This window comes from Mustela erminea, chromosome 5 (genome assembly GCF_009829155.1).
Source record: "Mustela erminea isolate mMusErm1 chromosome 5, mMusErm1.Pri, whole genome shotgun sequence".
Classification (NCBI taxonomy): Eukaryota; Metazoa; Chordata; class Mammalia; order Carnivora; family Mustelidae; genus Mustela; species Mustela erminea.
The window spans coordinates 51,185,975-51,197,229 of NC_045618.1; the positions used below are offsets into that span (position 1 = coordinate 51,185,975).

Genomic DNA, 11,255 nt, shown 5'->3' on the forward strand with positions numbered 1-11,255 from the left:
GTAATGAGCACTGGGGATTATATGAGACTGATGAGTCACTGACCTGTACCTCTGAAACCAACAATAATTGTATGTTAATTAGTTGACTTTAAATAAAAAAATTTAAAATAATAATAAACTAATATATTATTACCAAAAATATAAATAAAAATAAAAGTTTATTGACGGGGCACCTGGGAGGCTCAGTGGGTTAAATGTCTGCCTTGAGCTCAGGTCATGATCCCCGGGTCCTGGGATTGGAGCCCCTTGTCTTGAGTGGTCAGGCTCCCTGCTCAGTGGGATGTCTGCTTCTTTCTTGACCTCTGCCCCCTCCCTTGTTCACAGGCTCTCTCTCTCTCTCAAGTAAATAAAGAAAACATTAAAAATTGTGAATTAACATGTATCCTCATGCATGTGTTTCTCTCCTCTTTTCCCATCATCAATAATAACACTGTTTTTTATTTTTAAAATATTTTTTAAATTTATTTGACAGACAGAGATCCCAAGTCGGCAGAGAGGCAGGCTGAGAGAGAGGAGAGAGGAAGAAGCAGGCTGCTTTCAGAGCAGAGAGCCTGATGGGGGACTCGATCCCAGGACTCTGGGATCATGACCAGAGCAGAAGGCAGAGGCTTTAACCAACTGAGCCACTCAGGTGCCCCACCAATAATAACATTTTATACACAATGTTGTACACTACTTCTTATTTCCCACTAAGAATAAATTTTGGACATATTTCATGTCAGTAGCAAAGGTGTATTTAGTTCTATTTGCATAGTATTTTGTTGTAAGGAAACGCATCATATTTTAACCAGTCCCATGTTCAGTACATTCTGTTTGTTTGCCAACTTTTACCAGTATAAACCAGTTAGAAGGAATATACTGGAACAAAACAGCAGCCCGAAGCCCCATGAATTTATCTGTAGTGTGCATGCTGTCCATTAGTCCCTCCGCGTGCTACCGGTCTTCCCTGGAGATAAGTTCTGAAGCTCCCGCATGAGTGTGGGTTCTAGGGGCTGTGGGTTGACAACAGGAAACCCTTCCAGATGCACTTGCTGTTACCAGACCTAAGGAAGCCTAGGAAAAGTGAACATTCTGGACACAACTGAGTAGTTATTATTATTATTATTATTATTTTTCCGTAATGGGTATCTGAGAAGTCAGTATCAATTGGATTAGACTTTGGTCTTTTAATGCTGGAGACAGTTAAAATAATAGCCATTTTAGTATACGACGGACAAACTAAGATACTAAGATGGACAGCTAACTTATTTTTACATTCACTTGGAGCATATTCTGGAACAGATTGAAAGTTCCCATTTGTAAGGCAATTTATCTAAATTGCATAAATGAACCCTCACACCAGACTACAAGGTAGTTCTGACTGTCCCCATGCTAGAGATTGTCCTGAGGCCCAGACAGGGTGGTGATAGCAGGGAGCAGCAGAGTTCTGAGGGGCTACTTTCAAGCTCCAGGGCTCTTCCTTGGGCACTGCTGCTCAGAGGGAGGCAGGGTGTGGTAGGGTTAAGGTCGGTTCTGCCCATTCAGGCTGCCTCTGAGTCTCATCTCTAAAAAGGGTATATCATCCAGACTGAACTACCTGGCTTGTCAGGGCTTTGTTTCCTAGGTAGTCATGTTTCCTTAACAAAATGTATTTGTAGAATGTGACAGATGGAACTAGCCTCTGTTCCAATGGTTTTCTCACCTTTCACACCACTGTCATCTCCGGGTGCAAGCTGTGTTTATTTTTTTTTCTATTTTTTAAGATTTTATTTATTTATTTGTCAGAGCGAGAGAGCACAAAGCAGGGGGAGAGGCAGGCAGAGGGAGAGGGAGAAGCAGGTTGCCCGCTGAGCAGAGAGGCCAAGGTGGGGCTCCATCTATAACCCTGGGATCATGACCTGAGCCAAAGGCAGACATTAAAGGTCTCAGGTCATGATCCCAGGGTCCTGGGATCGAGCCCCACCTCAGGTCCCTGATCATCAGAGAGCCTGCTTCTCCCTCTCCCTGTGTTGCTCTCCCTACTTGTGCTCTCTCTCTCTCTCTATGTCAAATAAATAAATAAAATCTTTACAAGAAAAAGAAAGGAAAAAGAAAAAAAAGTATTGCGGAAAGAATTGATGGTTTGACATCTCCGTGTGTCTAGATTGGCTGAAGGAATTTCAGGAGTGCATGGATGTTGCAAAAACTACAAGCTCTGGACATCACACTATGGAACTTAAATAAAATATCAAGGCTGCCATAGAGTGCACCCACCATTCCTTAAAGCCCAAGAGACGAAGGTAGAATTCTGGAAAAGTGAAGCTATGCTTCCTGTGGGAAAATATGAGTTTCCTCCTCCCGATTGATTTGATCAGTGAACTTTCCAGAACAGGACGTCCAATAGAACCTGGGAACTATGTACCCTACTATGCCATCCTTTCTGATCTTGTTTCTCGGGTCTCCCTAGACCTACTTCCTTGATGCCATATCCATAATTACTTCTACCTTACTTTTCTGTTTTTAAAGATTTACTTATTTATTTGAGAGAGAGTGAGAGAGAGTGAGCGCAAGAGAGCACATGCAAGGGAGGGGCAGAGGAAGAGGAGGAGAGGGAGAGAGAGCACATGTGCAAGCAGGGGAGGGGCAGAGGAGGAGAGAGAGGAAGACCCAAAGCAGGCTCTGAGCTGAGCACAAAGCCCACTATGGGACTCGATCCCAGGACCTTGAGAGCATGATATGCATGAAATCAAGAGTAGATCCCTTAACAGACTGAGCCACCCAGGTGCTCTCCCCACCACACTTAGGAAAAGGGAGACTGCAGGATTTTCTTCTTGAGTCCACTCTGGTAGCAGAAAGAACAAGGACTGGAGGTCAGGAGACCTGGGGTCTAGTCTCAGCTGTGCCATTAAGTAGCAGCAGCCGTGAGCAAGTCACTTACCCATTCCTGAGATTCAGGCTGTTCCTCTGTAAAAGTGGGGATTACTATCTCAGGGATAGAAGGTGGAACACACACATTTACCTCCATCGTGCCTTCAACAGAGGCTACCGTTCAACCTCATCGCTTATTAGAATTTTTTTCTGCAACGTTCTAGGCAGGTCCAATCCATTAAAGTGGATACATGAGTCAAAATCTACTTATTCTCATTTAATTTAATAATCCATACAGACCCTTCAAGCTCCTAAATGGAATGTCCTGACTTTCCAACTAAGAGATGGTCAATGTGATCTGGTAATAGCTCACTCAATAAAAAGAAAAGGAAAACTTAGGATCATAATTTCATCCCCTACTCCTGCCCAGCCAGGGACTGAGCAGGATTTTCTTGAGGTCACCCTGTCCTTCCTTCTGTGCCAGAGATTTTGGTATTTGAGCTCCCCTCCATCAGCTCACCCAGCAGGACAGTCCCAGACTGTAGCTCCCTTTCATCTCAAATAGCCCATACTTAACAGCTTCATATTTGACAGCAAGGCATGTCTGAGCAAAGGAATGATCTCAGGTCACGGAGAACCAAGAGTCAGGAGCAAAGGCAAGTAATGATTCTATTCGATGCTTACAAAATCTACCCAGATTTACAGTTCTCACCCAAGCAGGAACTCAATCACACGACAGTATCAGGATGGTGACAGTTTCAGAAATCCAGGTGGTTGCAACTGTATTTTACTGAAAGAATCCAGGAAGTGGTTTACACAGGGACCCCCTCACCTCCCAAACCACACAGGGGCAGGTCCTGGGTAGGAACGCATGTGTGTTTGAGACAGGAGCCCTGGCTGGAGTTCTTTCAGACCCAGGAAGGGAGAGGGGAGAAGCAGTTGCCACAACAGGGAGGTAGGGCATCTTGCTACTCTGGCCTCAGGTGCAGACCTACACAGAACCATCAAAGTGGACTGTCTCGTACTGTACACACTCACAGGCCACGATGATGAATTTCTCTTGCTGCTTGGTCTCGTAGTCGCATTTGGGGTATTTGGAGCCTTTCTTCAGGCGGCAGTCGGTGATGCGCATTTTGGAACTGCTTTGGTGGCAGTTGGGCTTCCCGTTCTTGCAGGTTACATTTCCCTGGAAGCAGATGACCTGGACATCTGGCAGAGGCTCGTGGATAAACGTGTTCACCGGCTTGCAAAATCCAACCGTCATATTCCGGCGCTTCATCATTTGGTTGCAGTAGCTGGCATTGACGGTGGAGGTGTTCGAGTCTATGTGCTGCCGCAGGAACTTATCGGCCCTCGACTCCTTGGCCAGAGAAGGCTGGACACTGCCCAGCACCAGCAGCACCAGGACCAGTAGTGGGAACAGGATGAAGAACCTCTCCTGAGCCATGGTGGTCTCACTCCTCTGGAAGAGCCTAGCCAGGAAAGGGAGAGAGGAGAAAAAGCGTTGCCTGAGAAAGAACCCCAGCTCCTACCTGTGGCCTCCCTGGCTCACAGTCTCCGTTTGGGTCAGCCGGAAAGGTACCCTTCCTCCTATGCAATTTTCCAAGGATTGAGATGCTCACATAGACTCTTGTCGAAGAGTATTTAAGTCCTACTAGCTGGAGAGAGGTGGTCTTTCCCTCTGGTTGGTGACTTGACAGTGAACTAAAATCCTGCAGTCCTATGTCTGAATATTAGAGATTTTAAAATTTAAAATCTATTTGAGGGGGCACCTGGATGGCTCAGTCTGTTAAGTGTCTGCCTTGAGTTCAGGTCGTGATCTGAAGTCCTAGGATCTAGTCCTGTCTCGAGCTCAGCTCCCTGGTCACTGGGGAGCCTGCTTCTCCCACTCCCTCTGCTGCCCCCTCTGCTTGTGCTTTCTATCTATCCCTGTCAAATAAATAAATAAAATCTAAAAACATTAAAAAAAATAAAATACATTTGAAGAATAAGTACATTTATACCCAGTGCTCAAGGTGCTTATCAGGAAATCCTTTTGAATAAAACATGAGCTGAACTGCATCCCTGAAATACCACATGACCTATAGGATCATGAGGGACAGAGTGAGGCCTATTGTTCTCCAACACAAGGGCAACAGCCCAGTTCCTAACACCAGTATCATAGAGGGATGCCATTGTATTCCCAAGAGCAATGCTTCCCTCCCCCAGTGCCTTTGTTTCCCTGCAGCCCACATGCTCCATCCCGATATTGGTCCAGCTCAAGTTTTTTCAGGTGCTAACCGCAACCACCCTGGTCCCTCTAATCCAACACAGAAGAAGAAGGAGTCCCTGAGACCATCTCTTCAGCCACTGACCTGGATCTCTAGCTTGGTCTCTAGGACAGAGCAGAAGGCCAGTCTCTGTGATCCCGGGATCCCTGGGGAGGGAATCTTATACAGATTACAAAGGGGCTTGGCTTCCAAGGAAAGATAGGTGGGAGGAGCATCTTGGTTTCACTTTAGTGGGAACCAAAGACATTGTGAGGAAGGGCATTGTAGGGAACCATCCACACCACTCTCTTTTCAGGACTGCTGAGAAGGGTGAGTCTTGTTTATAGGAACCGTACCATGTGAACCTCATCTGTCTGCTGGCTCACAAGGAGCAGCAAAGAAAGCCACTATGGTAATGATGCCTGAACCGCAGCAAAGTCCTTGTCATCTCAGGGGGCCATTTGCATCAAACAAATAACTTTTGCAGGTTTGCAAAGGACACATAAACACGTGATCCCCAGAGCACCAGAGAAATGGAGGTCCTCTGTCTCCTCAGGAGTCCTGGCGTGGGTGGAATTCCAACAGCACCTCTTCTGGTGTGGGGGGCATCCTGCTTTCTGCAGCTGGAAGACTGCATGGACGTAGGGTGTGGGGGGGGTCTGGGCTGGGAGAGGAGGAGACCTGCGACCTCACCCAGTGTTGGCCACTTCAGCACTCCTGCGTGTGGAAGGTGGATGTGTTACAGTTTTTGGCCACAGCAACCACTCCTAGAAGGTCAGAGTGGAGGAGAGGAACTAAAGTTAACGAAACCCCAAGGGATGTCAGGCTGGCTCAGTCACCAAGGCACGGGACAAATCTTATGACTTTGCTTCTGTTTCCATGTCCTGAAATTGTGCCCTGGGCTTTTCACTTCCTGAAAGTGGCAGCTGGAATGCTGAGGGTGTAACCTGACCATGTGAATGGCTTTTCCCCTCTTTAGCACATCATAATCTTAATTCAATACACTGGCTTTGATTTCTAAACACACCAACATAGAATTATTTACTCTGGCACTTAGAAATGAATAAAATAAGGCGTTTGCTGACAAAACAATAATATAAAACAAAACGTAATGGAGTTATATGATTTCATTAAAGCAGTCTTCCACTAAAAAATTTCTAAGAATGGATTTGAGGTTACAAAGAAAGGCTACTCATCAGAAATATGAATTCAGGAAGGAATAAAGAAAGATGGTGATAAATATGTGAACAAATCAAAGATCTTTTGACTATATAAAGCAATAACTTCTTGTTGAGTTAAGAAGATAAAATTAAAATATATGTCAGGAACATAACTTGGAAGTGATGTGAATTGCCGTGTTCAAGAGATGACTAAAAGTATTGATTAGACTTTTCTATGTTTAGTATGCATTTGAGAATTTCTAAGATAAGCAATGAAAAGAAGGGAAATACAGGGTTTGAATTCCAAACTAGCAGAGAATAAGTAGACTGTGGATCAGTTAGGAGAGTCTAGTTGTGCTGCAGTAACAAACAATCTCAAAATTTCAGTAGTTTAAAGTTTCTTTCTTATTCCTGCTACATATCTATCTTGGTCCAGCCTAGGGGCTCTGCCTGCTATTGTCACTTGGGAAAACAGGCTGACACAGGCTTCCTCTTGACACACACTGTCTTAATCAAAGAGGCAGAGGAAAGAACATAGCACTGGGATGCCCCAGCAGCTCAGCTGGTTAAGCATCCTGCTCTTGATTTTGGCTCAGGTCATGATCTCAGGTCATGAGATCAAACTCTGAGTTGGGCTCTGGGCTGAGCTTGGAGTCTGCTTGGGATTCTCTCTCTCCCTCCTCCTCTGCCTTTTACCCACTCTCTCTCTCTGTCTCTATCTAAGTAAATAAATAAAACCTAAAAAAAAAACCTAGCACCACAGAGGACAGCTCTTAATGCTTCTGCTGGAAGGGACATATGTCACTTCTATTCACACTTCATTGACCGGAGAAAACCTCATGATCACATTTAAGTACAAGCGGCAGAGAAGTAGGATCCTTCTAGGTGCCTGGAATGAGAGAATTATTTTTAACAGCTTTAATGGCTGTCACAGAATGACAGACAATTACACCACTAATCCAAAAGAAGGGAAGAAAGGATAGGAAATAGAAATGCCAGACAAATGAGACTAATAGCAAAGGCAAAATAAGGTAGTAGGTATTCACTGAGGAAAATAAAAATGAATAATTATGTTATATAAATGGACTAAATGGTACAGTTAAAAGACAAGATTGATAGAAAAAAACTAACACTCTTTCTCTGTCTACGTGCATATATATAGAGTATACCCACACACTACGTGTATATTTATATATATACATGTACCTATAGATAACTTACAATTTTTAAAAATGTTTAAGAAGGTAATATTTTATTAGATGATGAGATGTGATAATCAGTTGATCAATGGAGTATTTTCTGGAGTACTTTCAGAGAACCGTTATTCCAATAGGTTGAAGAAAAAGTCAGAGTGAAAGAAATGGAGTTAATGAGGAGGCTGACAGTGATGAGATGGAGCAAATTTGTGCACTAACATGATGGGGATGGTTGGGGAGAAGGTGACATGAAGGGGTGCACATCTTGAGGAAAGAGTCAGTATGGGAGAAGACAGTGAAAATACAGCACAGAGAGAGAGCATAGCTCCAGGAAGGGGGCTGACATGGGTAAAGGAATAGGAGACTGTCTTGTCTGTGAGGTTGGTGGAAAGGGGGAGGTGGGTACCAGACAAGGAAAAGGATGCAGCTGAGAAACAGTGATGTTGACTAAGAATATGAGCAGCAGAAGAATGTCCCTTATGGCAATGGGATTTTCTCCAAGGAGTGAGACTTGAGTCTTGTTTGCCTCAAACCTCTGTTTTAAAAAATGGTTCTGAGAATGTCTGCATCATCTCTGTTGTCCTCTAGGTCATGGGGACAGCTATCCAGTATAGAATGAGTCTGTGAGCCATTACTGAGAAACCTCATTTCCCATACATTAAATCACAGTTGCAGTATTTACCTTCATTACACAGATTAAATATGATATCAATCTCTCAAAATTTCTCTCAAGTAGTTTGACATACATCACAGTTGTCATTTCTTTAGGCATATACGGTGTGATATTCATTTCCATAAACTGCTCTTGAGAATTTGACTAAAGCCTGTAGAGTGAGGAGACCATATGTATTAGTTGCAGCTTCATGACTGGTATGTTATGTTCAGGAAAATGTTATCACCTCTCTGGACCTCAGTTTGTCATCTATAAAACACATGGATGATTGGCAAAGCACTAATAAAAGAGAATTTAAGTGCATAGCAACTGGAGTCTGTTTGGACAGTGATCTGGAATCAGTTCACCTTTTTAATTATTCCTGAAACTCCAACTTGCGTTTTTCTGATTGAGTGCAGATGTGTACCCCAAAGTCCTGCATTATGATTTTAAAGATCAATAATATATCAACTTCTGTATTTGTTTCCTTATCTGTAAATTAGGAATAATTTAAGTACCTTATTCTAAGATGCTATGGACTGAATGTTTGTTTCCCACCCCACCCCAAATTTGTATATTAAAACCTAAGTCTCAATGGGATGGTAACTAGAAGTGGGGCCTTTGAGAGGTGATTATGTCATGAAGGTGGAGCACTTGGGAATGGGATTAGTGCCCTTACAGAGAGACCAGGGAGATCTCCTTTAGCTCTCTATCATGTGAAACTGGTTCATAGCTATGAAACCATATATAAACGACCCTGCTTGCTGAGGACCATCCCTATTTATGCTCATTTCTTGGCTAATATATAATAATGTCCCTCTTCACTCTCAAAAGTGTCCCAACCAGACAGCAAATTATAGGGTCACTCTATTCAATGCTCACTGTAAGCCCTAAAAGAATTTTAATGTTATTATTATTACCACTACTGATATCGTTTCTTCAAGAGTCAAAATTAAAAGTTCACTTTTCATTCTGATCTAGTAGTAGAGGTAAGTAGAGGTGACAGTAATCGAAGTTTCTTTTTTTAAAATTTATTTATTTATTTTTAATATTTTATTTATTTATTTGAGAGGTAGAGAGAGACAAAGAAAGAGAGAGAGCATGAGAGGAGAGAGGTCAGCGGAAGAAGCAGACTTCCTGCTGAGCAAGGAGCCTGATGTGGGACTCTATCCCAGGACTCCAGGATCATGACCTGAGCTGAAGGCAGTCGCTTAACCAACTGAGCCACCCAGGTGCCCTGAATGAGACTTTTTTTTTTAAATTTATTTTTTATTTATTTTCAGCATAACAGTATTCATTATTTTTGCACCACACCCAGTGCTCCATGCAATCTGTGCCCTCTATAATACCCACCACCCGGTACCCCAACCTCCCCCCCCCCACTTCAAACCCGTCAGATTGTTTTTCAGAGTCCATAGTAATTGAAGTTTCTGATTGGGAGGGAAGGATAAACTGAAAAGTTTCAAAATTCTCTTTATTTTTTTTTAAAAAACATCTTATTGATTTATTGGACAGATAGAGAGCATAAGCAGGAGGAGCATCAGAGGGCGAGGGAGAAGCAGGCTTCCTGCTAAGCAGGGAGCCCAAGATGAGGGGCTTGACCCCAGGACCCTGGGATCATGAACTGACCCAAAGGCAGACACTTAACTGACTGAGCCACTCAGATGCTATAACTTCTATCTTTATAGAGAATCAGAGAGCAGTGAAAATGGAATGGGTGTATCAGGAAAACACAGGCAGATCTGGGATTGGACATCACAGTAGGCACACTAAGATTTACTGTGGGGTAACTGTCAGAAGGCACTTGCACCTTACAGCTTAGGTGCAGCTTACCTTGCACCTAAAAGTTGCCTTTGGCTACTCCCTTCTGTGTGCTAAACAGTAGAGTGGCCAGAAAGAGGGAGGGGGTAGATCCAGAGCAGGATATGTCTTATCTGCAGTCCCCCGTCTTGTTCTATCTCTAAAATTTCCTCTCAAGAGGCCTCGATTCCTGTTAGGTTCCTGGGGAAAGTTGCCTCAAGGCAGCTTCAAATCTCCCAGATATCCCCAGGCCTCAGAAAAATGGACCATTGGGGATAGCATTTCAGACCTGGAACTTCATCAGCCAGCTCAGCTGACTGGGGTTACAGCTGAAGAATGAAATCATTACTGGCTGAAGTTCTCAGTGAACAATGTAGTTTTGTTTAACATTTCTGAGTGCTTGTTGATTGATCAAGTTTCAGAAAATACTCTCTTCCAATGAAAAGTATTTAGACTGCGTGTGGGAGTAAGTCGGGGAGGTCTGGGATTTGTCCTGACTTTCACTGACCTTCCAGCCCCTTGAGAGTATGGCCCTGTAATCAGTTCATCCTGTCCAATGACAAGTCTAAGGAAAGAGAAGAGAGCTGTCTCTGGGATGGCCAAATAGATATGCCTGCTTATCTGCATGTTATCATCTCAGTCTCAAAAACACTTTCTGCTCCTGACTCTATGCCTACTTAACTTCATTTGTGACTTTATGAAACATCATGTAGTGAGAAAAAGCATGGGCCTGAATTAGAACCACAACGCCATAGTATAGCCTATGACTAACAGCATGGTGTGCTTATGCCTCACTGTGTGGCACACTTACTAAACAACAATACTTTTATTATCTCTGATTTTATGGTTTAGGTGTAAAACATCAGTCTTCAGCAGGGAATGTAGAGATAAGGGAAAAACTGCAAACACATCCTAAACTTTTGGAGTTCATCATGGTGGGATGGGCAAAACAATTCTCAGACTATGTGAGATGTATTACAAGAGTGAGCAAATGAGCACAAGGGTTAATGTTGTGAAGATCCAGGGTTCAACCTGGACATGTGTTTATGGAATAGGTGGAGGAAACAGAGTGGAGGAAGAAACTTTTTCCTCCACCCTCTTAGGTTCAGAGAGTAGGAATGTACAAATTAAGCTGGCAAAAGATAGACTAGCAAGAGAAAAAACCCTAGTTACATACACATATACAGCACCCAGAGTGAACCCTAATGGCTTCTATAGACTTTGGGAGATGTGTCAAAGTAGGTCCATCATTTATAACAAATGTACTGCTCCGGTGTAGGATGTTGACAATAGGAGAGGCTGAATAATTATATATGAGAATTCTGCTTTCTACTCATTTTTTGCTGTGAATCAAACTGTCACCACAAATGAT

At 43.3% G+C, this 11,255-nt stretch overlaps 1 protein-coding gene across 2 annotated transcripts; it reads right to left on the reverse strand.

Moving 5' to 3' along the window:
* Window positions 1–3,448: 3,448 nt before the first annotated feature.
* On the reverse strand, window positions 3,449–9,951 carry LOC116590804 (ribonuclease pancreatic-like). 2 transcript variants are annotated; one of them, XM_032343126.1, is made up of 2 exons: window positions 9,917–9,951; window positions 3,449–4,298 (listed from the first exon to the last, which is right to left on the reverse strand). In XM_032343126.1, exon 2 carries the CDS (start codon window positions 4,271–4,273, stop codon window positions 3,818–3,820), a length of 456 nt encoding a protein of 151 aa, XP_032199017.1. In that variant the 5' UTR covers window positions 4,274–4,298; window positions 9,917–9,951; the 3' UTR covers window positions 3,449–3,817. The 2 variants fall into 2 exon arrangements, with proteins under 2 accessions (XP_032199017.1, XP_032199016.1); XM_032343125.1 differs by lacking the exon at window positions 9,917–9,951 and adding an exon at window positions 5,181–5,285 and having other exon boundaries at window positions 3,452–4,298.
* Between the last annotated feature and the right edge of the window lie 1,304 nt (window positions 9,952–11,255).

Bases quoted from the DNA above. Each gene is read 5' to 3' on its own strand.
- LOC116590804 (XM_032343126.1), bottom strand. From the start codon at position 4,273: ATGGCTCAGGAGAGGTTCTTCATCCTGTTCCCACTACTGGTCCTGGTG.